This window comes from Saccopteryx bilineata, chromosome 5, assembly GCF_036850765.1.
Source record: "Saccopteryx bilineata isolate mSacBil1 chromosome 5, mSacBil1_pri_phased_curated, whole genome shotgun sequence".
Lineage (NCBI taxonomy): Eukaryota > Metazoa > Chordata > Mammalia > Chiroptera > Emballonuridae > Saccopteryx > Saccopteryx bilineata.
The window spans coordinates 7,798,809-7,815,181 of NC_089494.1; the positions used below are offsets into that span (position 1 = coordinate 7,798,809).

At 51.6% G+C, this 16,373-nt stretch overlaps 1 protein-coding gene across 1 annotated transcript; it reads right to left on the reverse strand.

Moving 5' to 3' along the window:
• Nucleotides 1-1,916: 1,916 nt before the first annotated feature.
• On the reverse strand, nucleotides 1,917-13,050 carry C5H2orf72 (chromosome 5 C2orf72 homolog). Its single transcript, XM_066280697.1, has 3 exons — nucleotides 12,410-13,050; nucleotides 9,226-9,339; nucleotides 1,917-5,440 (listed from the first exon to the last, which is right to left on the reverse strand). Exons 1-3 carry the CDS (start codon nucleotides 13,005-13,007, stop codon nucleotides 5,301-5,303), a joined length of 852 nt encoding a protein of 283 aa, XP_066136794.1. The 5' UTR covers nucleotides 13,008-13,050; the 3' UTR covers nucleotides 1,917-5,300.
• Nucleotides 13,051-16,373: the final 3,323 nt, after the last annotated feature.

The following is a 16,373-nucleotide window of genomic DNA, read 5'->3' on the forward strand; positions in this document are numbered from 1 at the left end:
TTGGAGGAGAGAGTCCTTATCTTCCTTATTTTCAGTAGTGCTTCTGGCTGCCTGTGAAGAATGGACCCAGGAATCGTGAGAGGGTAGACAGGTCAAGGCTGTTGCGAGCTGTGGCAACAGGGACCGGACGGATAAATGGCCTCAGGGGGCCGCATGTGGCCCGTGGGCCATAGTTTGGGGACCCCTGCAATAAATGTTTGTTGGCCAAATGGATGAACACAGGGTCAGTTAGTTATGACACAAGCTAGAACTCAGACTAATGTCTCGGAAACCCCTGCCCTCTCCAAGACTCTAAAACAACTTCTATTTATTTTCAGAGAGGATTTAAGACATAGTAAAATCACAGAAAGAATTCTTACCCAGTGCTGCTTAAAAACAACTACCTCCTTCCAATTTTAGGAGTAACATAAAACGTCTCAGAGCCCAAAGGAGGACAGCAGTGGGCTCACACCGGTATGGGCTTGGCAGGGCCTCTGTGAGGGTGAAGGGAGCACACCGCGAGCAGGCGCTTTATTTGCCAGTGTGTCCACTTTGGACAGGATTGAGTTCTAAGATTTGCGGGAGCATCTCCCAGACCCGCGAGGCGCCCTCTAGTGGTCACAATGCTCCAAAGAAGGCGAGGAACTCAGGAAGGGGCGTGGGACTTGTGACCACCCACCCCCTACACCCCAAACTCCTAGCTTCCTGGCATTTAAATCCTGGGTCTTAGGAGGACTCCGCCCACTGTCAAGAATCGGGCTGGCTTGCTTTTTGAACGATGAGGTGGAAAGAGCCAACGTCGGAGCCAGGAGTTCCAAATCAAATCCGTGTTCTGCCATTAGCAGCGCTGGGTCCGTTCGGTCACCTCGAGCCCTGCCATAGAGGGGGCAGGTCCACCTACTTTGGCAAGGCTGCTGTGAGCGGACGTGTTCTCTTCAAGGTTCTGCCACAGAGCAGTGCTTAATAAGCCTCAGATTTGTATCACCGGAACTGGCCACGAGGCCGCCCTGCGATACGGTTCTGCTACGCTTTGAAGTAGAGACTGCTTTCAGGTGAACAGTGGCTGTCACCCACCTTCCCCCGAGAGGCTGTGTCCTGGTCCTCAGTCTGGGGTAAAGGGGTTTGTTTAGATCCCAGGTTTGGAGGCCTCAGCCCTGGGTGCCTTTGCAGGTTTGCTTGGTTTTGGCTTGAAACCCAGGAACCCCTCTTGTGTGGTCAGTCTTGGAGACACGTCCTTTGAGAGAGGAAAGACTGTGACAGAGTATTATAAAAGGGCTCTCTGAGACTCAGGCCATTTTATCTCGTTACACATGTGCACATGTACAGAGCCTGACAAGTGGTGGTATAATGGACAGAGCACAGATCTGAGACGCCGAGGTCTCAGTTTTGAGTCCCACGGTCGCGGGCTTGAGGCTCGCCATCTTGAGTGTGGGATCATCAACATGATCCCAAGGTCACTGGCTTGAGCCCAAAGGTTGCTGGCTTGAGCCTAAAGTCGCTGGCTTGAGCAAGGGGTCACTGGCTCAGCTCGAGCCCCCCGGTCAAGGCACATATAAGAAGCAATCAATGAACAACTAAAAGTGGCTCAGCAATGAGTTGATGCTTCTCCTCTCTCTCCCTTACTCTCCCTCTCAGAAAAACAAAAAAGAATGTGCATATATGCACAGGCGTATACCCCCATTCAATACCAAGTTAAATACTATATTTTTTAAAAGTACTTTTAAAAATATTTTATTTGATTGTAGAGGAGAGTGAGAAAGGGGGGAGGAGCAGGAAGCATCAACTCCAAGTTGTTTCGTAGTTGCTGTAGTTGCTTCCTAATTGCTCCCGTATGTGCCTTGACCAGACAAGCCCAGGGTTACGAACCAGCAACATCAGCGTTCCAGGTCAGTGTTTTACCCACTGTGCCACGTCAGGCTAAATACTACCTTTTAAAAAAATCTTTAATGAACTTTTTATTTAGAAAGAAAAATGAAATGTAATGGGGTGACATTGATCAATAAGAGTACATAGATTTCAGGTGAACAGGAGTTCCAAATCAGCACAACAAATGAGTGTGTTGTGTGCCCATCACCCAAAGATAAATCATTTTCCATCACCGTATATCTGTCCCTCTTTACTCCCTTCCTCCTGGTAACCACTTCACTTTTATCTGTGTCCATGAGTCTCATTTTTATATCCCACCTGTGTGTGAAATCACATGGTTCTTAGCTTTTTCTGATTGACTCTTTTCACTCAGTATAATGTTCTCAAGGTCCATCCTTGTTGTCGTAAACGGCAATGGGTCATCACTTCTTAACGCTGAGTAGTATCCCATTGTGCATATTTACCCCAGACAATCAAGTTGTGGAGATGTCACACAGGGCAGGACTGGGGGACTTTCAGGCCAAACTATTCCGGGGGTTCGCCCCATTGCAGAAGCCTTGCTCCCATAGGGCTCCTGCAAGGAACACCTCGAGAGAGCAAAGGGGAAGACCCATTCTGTATTCGACTAGACAGCAGTGAGGTTCTGTTTGGTTTTATTAGATCTAAGGAATGATCAGTTCAAGTCAGAAGCAGTACAACTCCCATGTTAGAAATATTAGTACCCAAGAGCCCAGACGTGACCGGAGGCCCCTTGCCAATGGCTCCCGGCACCGCCGACCTACCGGGGCCTCCGCTCTCAGACAGGCCTGCCTCAGCTTTCAGGCCTTCTAACAGTCCCTGTAGGAGTCCTGCTACCAAGGTTCCTCCCAGCACCGAAATCTTCTGCTGTCTGCTAGAACACTGCAACGAGCCTGTAAGGGTGGTGCTTATGTTCGCCGTGTCTCACGGCCGCCACGATGGGCCGGAAGGCTCTCAGTCCCATCTTTATCAGTTAGGAGGCAGGAAATCTGTCAAGAAAGACCTCTCTTCCGCTATTCGCAGGAAATACTGAAGGTAATGAAAAAATGTGCAAACCAGCCTTTACACCAGGGGCTTGCAAACTCAAATGCCCACCAAGACAAGAACCAGGCAGGGGCACATATGAGGAAAGTGTGGGAAAGGGTGGGCTGGGGGTGGAGAAGGGCTCACGCGTGGGTGGGCTAGAATGACAGCTGGAATGGAGGTGAGGGCACGGCACACCCCACCCTCCACCCAGAAAAGAAGCTTTTGTACGTGCCTTCCCCCGGGTTTCAAATACTGGCAATGAACTCATCGGTTTTTAAAAACAGCAGAGGCTGCTGCCTGGTGACTTCTGCCTTAGACAATTTTCTAACTTAAGAAAAGTCCCTCCCGCCCTGGCCGGTTGGCTCAGTGGTAGAGCGTTGGCCTGGCGTGCGGAAGTCCCGGGTTCGATTCCCGGCCAGGGCACACAGGAGAAGAGCCTATCTGCTTCTCCACCCTTCCCCCTCTCCTTCCTCTCTGTCTCTCTCTTCCCCTCCCACAGCCAAGGCTCCATTGGAGCAAAAGATAGCCCGGGCGCTGGGGATGGCTCCTTGGCCTCTGCCCCAGGCGCTAGAGTGGCTCTGGTCGACAGAGCGACGCCCCGAATGGGCAGAGCATTGCCCCCTGGTGGACGTGCCGGGTGGATCCCGGTCGGGCGCATGCGGGAGTCTGTCTGACTGCCTCCCCGTTTCCAGCTTCAGAAAAATACAAAAAGAAAAGCCCCTCCCCCCACCAAAATAATAAAATCCTAACCAAATCATGACAAAGAAATGAATGGATACATATAAGAACATAGCAGCTTCAACAATACCAGCCCCTCTATTTTAAAACAAAATCAAGTCACTCATTGAGTTCATTCTTGTGCAGGGGAAGTCATCGGGGTCCTTCTGTGGGTGAGCTGGCTTTGCATTATTGGAATGACACATGTCATCAACCCACCCCATGTAAGGTGTTATCCTACCTGCCCTCACACCAATAAGGATTAGCCCCCCTATTGCAGAAAATAAACTGAGGCATAGAGCAGAGGGGTCCTCCTTAACCACAGAGCCCCTCCACCACATGATGTCCCAGTCCACATGCGGGCACCATCACAGAGAGAGCAGAAATAGCTCAAGGCAGTTAACGCAGCACCTGGCAGAATGCCGGGCAAACAGTAGGCACAACTGCATGTCCACGGAGTCAATCACGCACGCATGCATGAACTGAGCTACTTCCTGTAGACAGTACTTCCTTCTAGGGAAAATCAGGAGCTGTCTTTGCCATTCCAAAGACTGAGCAGGCGAGGAAGGGAGGTAATACAGAATTTCATCCCTGCGTGAACAGACAGGCTTCCCGGCTTTTAGGGGAACACCATTGACCCTGTCTGACTCATAGGTAGAGAAAAAAGGATTCAGGCACTCGGCAGGTCTGGGCTGGGCTGGCTTTGACCTTGGGTTAGGACCTGAGATTAAGGGCACGTCCTATGTCTTGGTACTAATCCATAGCCTAATTTTCTGTTTGTTGCCATGGACAGTTCCCAGCTTTCTTATTCTCAAAAGACTTGGCACAGAAAGTCGAGGTCAACACGAGGAAGAAAGAGGGCCCTTTCTTCTCACGGGTGTGCAGGGCTACTCCTGTCTGGGCCTGCGGCACACAGAGCATCTTGCCTCTCCACCTCCCAGTCCCCAGGGGGCAGTGCAGGCTATATTCCGGCTTGCTCAGGAGCCAAGATCCCAGGAGGGTCAGCCCTCTCTGCTCTAAGGGGACTCTCCTAGAAGTTGACAGGGAGAAGAGACTGGCTCATCCAGAGTTCCTGGCCTTTTGAGTGGAACAATTCTGTGCTATTGGAGATTGTCCTCCACAATGTGAGATGTCCACTAAGTGCCAGGGCCACCGCACAAAATGACCCTCCCAACACACACCCACACCCACGCACGCACGCACGTATGCACGCGTGTGCTTCCAGTGCTGCCTGGAGGGGTAGCCTGGCCCCTGGTTGAGTGACAGGTCCAAGGACTCCCCTCCCCCCCAATCTGATGACTTCCAGTCCAGAGATCTTTCCAGATGCTCCTGAAATGACGGATGCTCATGCGCACAACCACGGGATGGCACAGCACCGCAGAGCCTCCAAGTAGCCAACCATGTCTCCGTGGCACAGAGAAACCAAGGTACAGAGAGAAAGAACAACCTCACTGTGACCAGAGCGACCAAATGTGCGGTGGGGGCAGGTTTCCAGATGACACATTTTCCTAGGTCCGGCTTAGCTTGGTAAGTCCTGCTGCTTTGCTGGTGACTCCATGTGGCAGCCCCCTGGAAGCTGGGGCCTTTCCAGCGACCGCCATCCCAAGGTCAACGAGGAGGCCTGGGTCAGCCTGCAGAAGGAGCCAGACCCCAGCCTATACAGGTCGGAGTTGGAGCAGCGAGGGGGCTTGACTTCATCTGGAGTCTTCGCCGGGCTCAGCAGGTGTGTGGACAGTCCCATCACAGGCTCCCGACCCCTTTCCTGGATCCTCACAGTCTCCGTTGGGAAGTATGGCCGTCAGCGCCAGCCCGTCCTCGGGTTCCTGCAAGTTACCTGGAACAGAAGAGAGGGAATCAGCTCACCATCGGGAGACAATCTGTGTGGGAGTGCATTAGCAATGACAGGGAGGACACTGGCCCTGGTGGTTTCTATTTAAAACACACACACACACAGATAACAAAATACACATCAAAAACCTTAAAAATGTACATACCCTTTGACCCATTAATTCCACTTCTAGAATTTTATCCTAAGGAAGTAATTAGGAATAATTAGCGGAAGTGCTGCAGGCATCTTGCTACCAGACAAAGGATGGAAGACAGGACAACCCCGCAGAGAGAAGGAAAGAGCTGGAGTCTCTAATGGGGTCGAGGAACCCACCCAGACCTTCTCTCAGGTGAGATAATGAACACCCTTGCTGCTTCCTCTAGTTTGAGTCACAGTTTCTTTACCTGGAACTGAAATCAGTTACATCGTAACTGAGTCAAAGTCCAACAAAGACATTGGATAAATTAACTGGCTAGCCCACATAATTGGATTCAAGCATTCAAAATGATGTCTGTAGTTCCATAGAACGGAACACATACGACAAGCAATACTGGGGAACTCGGAAGATCTGTGGATTGTTTCAGTGTCCATCTCCCACTTGAGATATCACCCGATAGCTTTGCAAGATGTTACCACTGGGGGAAACTGGGAGAAGTATGTACAGGATCTCTCTGTACGGTTTCTTACAAGTGCATGTGAATCTACAATTATCTAAAACAAAAAAAGATAAAAGATGTTGCTGATATAGTTATTGCCGTGAAATACAGCACCGTGATAGTATATTATTGATGAAGAAAGCAGACTCCAAAAATGCATGTAAATATGGGAGTATGTACATATACTCCCATATTGTTATAGGTATTATAAGTGCATATGTATAGTCTATTAGTGCAATTTGTTTCTCATACATTCACCATCTATAGGAGAAGCAATTTGTAACATGCTACAGAGGGAAGTTATCAAAGATTTACATAATATAATTTGGTTCCTTTGATTTTTTTTCCTTTAGTTTCCTTCGATTTTTTTTCTTTAGTTTCCAGATACAACCAAAATGATAATGGAGGTCGAAGTTAACATTTTCCCAATTAAATATTTTAAATATCTGACACAGGTGATTTATATACTATATTGAGTAAATTTATTAAAATTTAAATAGCACAAGAAGATACAGATAGACAGATGGACAGAATGGTCCACCCTGAATATGGATGTGTATTTACCTTTGAGTGATGGATAGAATTGAATGACTTTTAAATATCTGTGTCCGCCTGACCTGTGGTGGCGCAGTGGATAAAGCGTCGACCTGGAAATGCTGAGGTCGCCGGTTCAAAACCCTGGGCTTGCCTGGTCAAGGCACATATGGGAGTTGATGCTTCCTGCTCCTCCCCCTTCTCTCTCTCTGTCTCTCTCTTCTCTCCCTCTCTCTCTCCTTTCTAAAATGAATAAATAAAATAAATAAATAAATAAATAAAATTAAAAAAAAAAAATATCTGTGTCCCACCTGACCAGGCAGTGGCGCAGTGGATAGAGCATCAGACTGGGATGCGGAAGACCCAGGTTCAAGACCCCGGGGTCGCCAGCTTGAGCGCGGGCTCATCTGGTTTGAGCAAAGCTCACCAGCTTGGACCCAAAGTCACTGGCTTAAGCAAGGGGTTACTTGGTCAGCTGAAGGCCCGCGGTCAAGACACATATGAGAAAGCAATCAATGAACAACTAAGGTGTCACAACGAAAAACTGGTAATTGATGCTTTTCATCTGTGTCTGTCCCTGTCTATCTCTCTCTCTGACTCTCTCTCTGTCCTGTAAAAAAAAAAAAAAAATATGTGTCCCTTTGTGGAGTTTTCGACTGTGACAGGCAGAATTCTAAAATGGCCTCAGAAACCCCCACCTGTGGTGTGCTCACCCTGCACAGCCCCCTCCTGTGTGGGTGAGATCTGTGGGTGTGATAAGCTAGTCACCCCCCCTTGATGTGGGCACTTTCTATGACAAAGGTGACAAAGCATCACTCCTGAGATTTAGTTACGTTGTAGAAGCCCAGAGAGTCCCCAGCAACTGAAGGAGCATCATGATGCCTGCGAGAAGAGGGACCTGGGGGCTGGGAGCTGACAGCCACCCAGAAGGCAGGGACCTCAGTCCTCCAGTGACAAGCAAATGAACTCGGCCCACAACCACGTGAGCTTGAAGGAGGACCCAGGTTCCAGCAGGGAACGCAGCCCGCGACCTTGCGGCAGCTTTGAGTGGCACTGACAAGCGGGCCCAGCCAAGCTGCGCTCAGACTCCTGACCCTCGCAAAGTGTGAGGGAATGAACAGGTGTTGTTGTAAGCCGCAAATAAGTTTGCGGTAAGTTGTTATTCGGCAATAGAAGACTGATAACATCAACTAATGATCTCTTTTAAAAAGGGACACCATGAAAGTTCATTTTACAGCACTGCTCACCGTTTCTGTAATGAAGCTGTACTGTTCAGAACACTTTGGGGGATCATGGATATTCAACTGGTTACAAGCTGCTCCCCTGAACAGTCACATGTCCCATAGCAACGTTTCGGTCAATGACGAGCACATATACAATGGTGGTCCCATGAGATAATAACTCCCATGGCCTGGTGGCAATGCTGGTGTGAACAAACCCACCGCTGCCAGTCATATCAAGGTGCAGCCCATAAAAGTATGAACAGTACCTAAGACTCGATAATGTTAATAGACGACTCCGCTACTGGTTTATGTTTTCTACACTGCTTATATGTGATTTTAGAGTGTACGCTTTCTACTTGTACCGTTTGCTCTTGATTTAATCCTGTGTCGTTGTTATGGCAATGTGCTACACAGGCTCGGAGCACAGGAGCAACAAGCTCTCCCAAACAGCCTGGGTGTGCAGCGGGCTAGGCCATCCAGGTGTGCGTGAGTGCACTCCGTGATGTTCGCACAGCGACAGAATCACCTAAGATGCATTTCTCGGAACGTGTCCTCCTGGTTAAGCAGCAGATGATGGGAAGTCCCGTCTGGATCACAGCACACTCAGCCTACAGAGTGCCTCGTGTACCTCACTGTCTTTCCCTTTTCTTTCTCCCTTGCCTTAGAAATGGCTCCCGGGCTGACAGGCTCCTTCCTCTCCGTTCCAACATGTCTCCCTTGGGTCCAGAATGCTCCTTGTCCCTCCTGAGACTACTTAGCCCCCTCCTAGCTGGGCCCTGCCTCTGGTGGCTCCCTGCTCCTCCAGTCCCGCCACATCTCTGAACACACCCCTGGTCCGTCCCCACACCCTTGCTCAGAAATCGCCAGTGGCTCACTGGCTCTGAGACTCGGGTCCGGGGTCCCCGTCTGGTTCCGACTCTCTGCTTCAGCCCCAGCCCTCACCTGTCTCCTTCTGCACCTCACCCCTGGCGCTCTTCACAGGGGTCCCTTTTCTGAGCATGACATCATGCCGTCAAGCCTTTGTTTATGATGCCCCCTCTTTAAATATTCCCATTTCTAAGAAATGTCCCTCACCTCCACTCAGATGTCATTTGCTCCGTGAGACCACGCACCTGGCCCACGCCTGCAGAGCAGCTCTGCCCACACTGCCCTCACTAGGCGGGACTCCTGCGGCGAGAGCTCTGTTGGTTGCATCTGTGTGCTGGCTTCTTGGTGGCGGGGTCCCTCATACTGCTTATTCCTACCCTGTACCCATGGCTAGTGCTCCACGGACGTCAGTCCTCTCTCTCCCTAATGTCCCTATGTGCATGTGACCACTCCTATAATCCCAAGAACCCGGCCCTCAGATCCCAGGAGGTCAGGAAGGCGACACACTCACCGTGAGCTGGGCGACTGGGGGAGGTGGCATACGGGTCCTTTCCCCGGCTCCAGGGACCCCAGGAGAAGCATGCCAGCAAGGCCGGGAGGTTGGGTCTCTCCCAGGCTCCTTCCGCTAGAAGGAACACAAAGTCCCAGAGACAGTGGGTCAGAGGGTGCTTGACGTGGCACAGACGTTCTGTTCAGCAAACCAAGAGCTTCAACTGTCAACTGCCCTAGTTTCAACTGTCTGATTAAAACCAAAGATTCTGATTTGCAAAATGAGGTAGAGTTTTTGTGCTTAAAAAAAAAAAGAACAGAATTGATTCATTTCATCCTCACAAAAACTGTAGGGTGTAGGTTTTTCCCATCTCCCTCTCCTTCGCCTCCATTTAGCAGCTTCATGATTCCACCCTAGACGTGGCTCCCGGGCCATGCTGGGGAAACGATGGTGACTAGAATGACATGGAGCTCTGGCCGATTGGCTCAGCGGTAGAGTGTCGGCCTGGCGTGTGGAAGTTCCGGGTTCAATCCCTGGCCAGGGCACACAGGAGAAGCACCCATCTGCTTCTCCACCCCTCCTCCTCTCCTTCCTCTCTGTCTCTCTTCCCCTCCCGCAGCCAAGGCTCCATTGGAGCAAAGTTGGCCTGGGCACTGAGGATGGCTCCATGGCCTCTGTCTCAGGTGCTAGAATGGTTCCGGCAACACCGGTGCAACACCCCAGATGGGCAGATCACTGCCCCCTGGTGGGCATGCCGGGTGGATCCCTGTCCGGCACTTGCAGGAGTCTGTCTGCCTCCCCGCTTCTAACTTCGGAAAAATACGAGGGGGAAAAAAAAAGGAAAAAAGAATGGCATGAAATGAATTACAATTACAAGGCACCAAAGAAAATACTCAAGGAGCGGTAATTCCCCCTGGTTTTTAGTTCAAACTATTTCTTAACAGGAATAGACTTCATCTTTTCTGATAATCACGCCCAAAACACTCATAGGCTGATTCTCGTTTCTGTATTATATTAATAGTACCACCTAAGTCACTGGGGATCACCTGAGAGCCCCCACCATCAGAATTAGGTCGCTCCAGCAGTTGTTGTTTTTTTTAAAGACTCCGGGCAGTAAAACACAGAAAATCCTCATTCATTTTTCTTTACTCGGGGCTTATGCACTCTTAATTTGTCCCCAGTTCTAACAAGACCAGATTCTTAGTTTTTCAACACAAAGGCAGCTAGCTGGATTAGGCATAAACTGGGTAAAAGGGCATGCCAAGAGGCAGCCAACCTAAAAGTATATGAATATCTACGAGGCAGTAAGGAAGGAAATCGGGAGACTTTAAAAAGCTGGACGCAATTGCTAGCAAAACCTCAGTAATAAGAACGTCTGGTGGTGCCCACCGCAAAATCCCAGAAGAAATGAATACACGAGTTAGAATTACACTCGTGACCTTTCGTCCATATTATTTGGTGTGTTTTTATAAAAGTAGGAATGAGTTTAAGGTAGCAGAGATTGATTCAGTGTTTACAAAGAGGCAAGAATTCTGCGTGCCAGCCAGGTGCTGGGAAATGGGATTATGATTTAACTCATAAGGGAAAGTGTCAGAACCCTGTGGTAAGAGATTAGAGAGCAGAGGTAGGTTTTGAAATTTCACTTTTGAATTTGCAAAGGAGTGTGTGTGTGTGTGTGTGTGTGGGTGGGTGGGGGGGTGTTAAGGAAGGCTTCCTGAAGGAGTAAATCCCGGTCTGAATGATGAGATGGGGTTGGGCAGGTGAAGGGAAGGAATAAAAGAAAAGGCTTTTCATTCCAGGCAACTGCATTGTGTGTACAAAAGCTTAGGAGGCCAGAGCAGGCTTGGCTCTGGGGAATTAAAAGCTAGTCCCTGGGAACGGGGAGCGCTAAGAAACTATGGGCCCAGGGAGTTTTCTAGACACCAGTTCATGAAGGGCGGGGGGGGGGGGGGGCTGAAAATAGTTTCACATGGGGCCAGGACAGTGAGTGAATAGTCTAGCATCAACAATCAGAATGACAATCCACCTCCGGACATTCCCCATGACTTTCAGGGTACAGGTTGTGGAGTTTCATATTTAGCTGGATTCCTCACATACACAGCAGAATGGGGTTGTGGGCAGGGAGGGGTGGGGATGGTTAGGGCAGGCTCCACAGCTGAGATGGATGGCCTTCACCCAGGCAGGCCAGGCTGGCAGGTGGTAGGTCTTAGACATCAAAGGACCAGGTCTCTTTGCTGGACAAGGCCCTCTGCAAGTCTGGTATCTCTGGGTTGCTGATTAACACGGCAGTGCCCAGGGAGGCAGAGAATAGCCTCTGTCTTCATAACAAGGCTTGGCAGGGGCTGGAGGGCAGGCTCGGGGGCTTGGAGAAAAGGGGGGCCGGGCATAGAGGGAGCAGGGCTGCAGGAGAACGTCCCTGCAACGCCTGGCTTTGCTGGATGGGCTGTACTTCACGTTGTATTTTAATCCGAGGGCACTGGAAAGCTCCTGGAAGACCTTGTGTACGGGATGGGGAAGATTCCCACCCTTCTGAGGATGGCAGCAGAAAAAGACCCCCACTTTCCTACCCACACTTCAGGGGAGGGTGCAAGAAGCAAGGAAGGGAGGGAGGTGCAGCAGTTGCACAAACAGGGTGGGTGGCTAAGAGGGACTAGAAAATTCTGCGCCTTCGGTCAGTCCCTCACACCCTTTCCCCACCCCTCCAAGTCCCGCATCTGTTCCTCGCCCTCTTCCTATGACCCAGCGGCGCCCACACACAAGTCTCCCGCATCTTCGGTTTCCTAGCAGCGCAGCGTCCTAGGAGCTCCTGGCACCGCCAACTCCCTCCCCCCGACCCGGGTTCGGTCCTCATCCCGCCGTGAAACTTGTGAAACCTAAAGCTTTCTCACTTCCCCCCACCCCTTTCCCACCAGCTCCCAGATCTGTGACCAGCCCAGGACAAGCCTGTCCCTCCACCGATCCCCCTGTCTTCTGCACGTCCCCTCGGCTCTCCTGAGCTCGTCTCCCACGCATTCAGGATCGTCCCCGGACAGACCCAACCCCTGGCGCGGGGTCTGCTCTGCGGTAGCTGGGAGGGTCAAAGCCCAGGACCATCCTTCGTGGGGCCTCGGTTTACCTCGGTGGACCAAAGAGGGGCTGGCCTAAAGAGTGGCAACTGCCCCCAGTGCCACCCGCCCGCGCCCTCCCGGGCCTCACACCCCCTCACCTGGTCGCGCGGCCCTAGCGGCTTGCAGGGCCCTGCTGGCGGCCGTCTGGACCGCCAGGCTGGAGGCGGGGTGGCCCGGGCAGTAGACGGCCGCCTGCACCGGGCCCCCTGCCTGGCGGCCGAACACCGTGCGCAGCAGCGTCTCCAGGAGCCGCAGCTCCGGCGCCACCGCGTCCTCGGGCGCGGCCTCAGTCACCAGCACTCCGACAAGCGCGGCGCCCGACACTCGTCGGTCGCGCACGTCCCGCAGCATCTCCCGCAAGCGGCGCCGTGGCTCTCGGGCGGCCAGCGACTCCGCGCGGCACAGCGCGAGGACGAGCGGCGAGCGGATCGCGCGCGCCCCCGCCGGCCCCGGCGCCCCTGGCGCCCGGGTCTCGGCGCCCTCGGCCCCCGCGGCGCTCGGCTTGCCCGCCGCGGGCTCCGGCGGGAACAGCGCCCGCGCGAAGTCCCGCAGCAGTGCGCGGCTCTGCTCACGCTCCCACAGCTCGCCCACCAGGAGCACCTGCCCGCGCCCACCCGCCGCCTCCACGAGCGCCCGGAAGGGGGGCTCCGCCGGGAGCGCGGGCCGCGCCGCCAGCGCCTCCAGCTCGCGCTCCATGCTCGCCGCCCGGCCTCTGCGGGCGCCGCTGGGGCCTCTCCGAGCTGTGGTGCCCGGCCCCGGGAGGACACGCCCCCGAGGGCTGTGCCGGCCCGACCCCCAGCCGGCGGACCAGCCGTCAGCGCTGCAGCTGGGCAGCGGGCAGAGGGCAGGGGCTTTCTCCCCAGCCCTCCAAGGTGGCGCCTCCTGCAATGCATGCGGCAGACCAGGGTGGGTTGGAGGGTGGGGGTCTGAGCCGTGTGTTCGCTTGCCCATCCCTCCTTCCCTCCTTCCCTCCATCCATCCATCCATCCACCCACTCACCCATCCATCCAACAAATACTTATTGAGCACCTACTAGGTGTGGGGCAGCAAAACGGGGAGGAACCCAGAAAATTATCATGTGAACAAATATACCCTCACAAGTTAGATCGTTTTGAGACCCGGAGCAGATATGTCTGAGAAGTCCACATGGTTTTGGGACAGGAATTCTAGAGTCAGGTCCCGGCCCTAGCTGTGCTGCTTTGAGGTGGTGGCGGTGGGCACCAGAGAAGGGGGTAAGAAGGTGAGAAAAACCAGGAACCAGGGGTTTCTTCTATTACTTCTGCCACTTAACTCACCTTTTGAGCCATTAGCATTTATTTCAACAAACCCTTGTTACAGGCAGGGCACTGCCCTTGGCGCTAGGGGTATAAACCAAAAACTCCGAGGGTCCTGCTGCGGGTGGAGCAGAAGTCTTAGGGGGCGGAAGTGGGGCACTGATGGTGCTCTGATCTCTGTCCGGGGAAGAAAGGGGGCAGAAGGGTGTCAGTAGGCCAAGTCAGAAGCAGGAATGCATTTCCTTTAGTGCTGAAGGTCTAGGCCAGCTTTGGCGACAAAGCCTTGTGTGATGACGGAAGTGTTTCACATTATCTGCAGTGATGACGGAAGTGTTTCACATTATCTGCAGTAGCCACTAGCCACGTGTGGCTGTTGCTGAGCGCTGGAAATCTGGCTAGTGCACCAGAGAAACTAAGTTTACCCTTCTATTTCATTTAAATTGAATATAAATTACTTGCACGTGGTTAGTGACTGCGGCACTGGACAGTGACCGTCAAGGCTCTTCACTTCCCCTCTATTACACAGTAGAGACAAAGGCCCTTGAGGTCAAGAACATACTAGCCTGACCAGGCAGTGGTGCAGTGGATAGAGTGTTGGACTGGGATGCAGAGGACCCAGGTTCGAGACCCTGAGGTCGCCAGCTTGAGCACGGGCTCAACTGGTTTGAGCAAAAGCCCACCAGCTTGAACCCAAGTTCGCTGGCTCCAGCAAGGGGTTACTCGGTCTGCTGAAGGCCCGCGGTCAAGGCACATATGAGAGAGCAATCAATGAACAACTAAGGTGTTGCAACGCGCAATGAAAAACTGATGATTGATGCTTCTCATCTCTCTCCATTCCTGTCTGTCTGTCCCTGTCTATCCCTCTCTCTGACTCACTCTCTGTCTCTGTAAAAAAAAAAAATTAAAAAAAAAAAAGAACATACTAATACTCAGCTCTGACCTTCACCCCATAACCCCCATCCTGCTCTTCTAGTTACCTGGTCTCCTACTCCCTGTCATTATGCTGAGCCACTTCCTCTTGGAGAGTCTGTCTGTCCATTCAATAAAACAAACCTTTTCTGATCACCTACTGTGTGCATGCAGTGAGGATTCAAAGATGCACAAGCAGCCCTGCCTTAAGTCTCCTGATCATCCAGAGGGCATTTTAGCCAATGTCTGGAGGGAAGAGCCCCGTCTTTGCTGGGGTTCTAGTTAATATGACCTCTTGCCTCTGTGGACAGACTGCCTGGGGCAGAGATCCAGAGGCTTAGGTGGGTAAAGTCCAGGATTGGAAGCGGGAAGCCCTGGGCTGGATCAGGGTTGGGTTCCAGCACCAGCTCAGAGATTCAGCCGCTCGGCCTGTGTTTGTTGAGGATCGCATCTGTATTCCAGGCAGCTGTAGAGCAGAGGGCTGGCGGAGGAACAGAAGCCGGGTTGGCTTGAGATTTCCTAACAGCAACACTGGGTTTAAGAAGATAGTTGAATGATATTTTTAAAGAATCAAAGAGAAGGAACTTTGAACCAGGGTTTTTGATTTCTAGCTAAATTAGAATCAGCAAGTTTAGCACATAGAGCCCCTCTTTGAAAACACTGTTAGAGGAAGCGTTCCAACATGAAGAGAAATAACCACTTTGCAGGCGTGTTCAACAATAGCGAGTAGGAAGGGCTAAATCACTTGTTTAAGTAATGCTTGTCTAAGGAAATGGTTCAGGGCAATGCCAGCAAAGTGCAGCCTGGCTGGCATAAGCTGAGAGGGTGGCAGAGCCATGGGACTCCTACCAAGCGAGTGGGAAGGAAAGTGAGCCCGTTGAAGTTCCCTCTTTGCAGAAGAGAGGAAGATCCAGCGGCTAACTAGGCAAGGAAGCCTCAGGGGAGCTGCCATTTTTGCGCTTTCTCACAAGGCTTGTCGAAAACCCACACATTCTGCCTTTTTGTTCTCTGACTCCAAATCTCCAGGTTAACAATTCCAAACTTTCCATTGCTGGGATGGAGGGCGGATCAGAGAGGGGGTGGGTGTCAAACAAAGGTCAGAGTCCAGGGCCAGTGACATTTATCTTTACCGGCCTTATTTACATAGTAAAGGCTCAGGTATTAAATTAACAGGAAACTACAAAGACCTTAAATAAAAGTCTGTACGCCAAGAATATGTCTTCCTCCTTTCTGTCCATGCCTTCGAGCATGACATAAAACAAATACTGTAGGCTTTTTCTGACTTCTGTGGTTTCCAGCATAGCTGTAAAGCGCAACTAGGACTTCTGAGACAATTTGCTTCTTATATTCACTCAAGCAGAACTCGGTAGGAGAAGTGCTGACTTGGCTGGCTCTCCTTCTGGGGGGCGGGCCCTCGCCTTGCCCACCGCGCCCCTCCGTCTCCCCCTCCCCCAGGTGCATTACCTTTATCTTTCTTTCTCCTAAGCTCCAAGGGCCCTTCTTTTGCTTCTGTAATTTGTTCCCTGAACCTATTTTGTTCTAGGGCTCACTTCTTAAAAAAAAGAAATAAAAGTGCTGATTTGGAAAACAAGGAATAATAATAACCTTGGTCTAGTTCAGGGGTAGTCAACCTTTTTATACCTACCGCCCACTTTTGTATCTCTGTTAGTAGTAAAATTTTCTAACCGCCCACCAGTTCCACAGTCATGGTGATTTGTAAAGTAGAGAAGTAACTTTACTTAATAAAATTTATAGGCCTGACCTGTGGTGGTGCAGTGGATAAAGCGTCAACCTGGAAAAACTGAGGTTGCCGGTTCAAAACCCTGGCTTGCCTGGTCAAGGCACATATAGGAGTTGATGCTTCCTCCTCCTCCCCCTT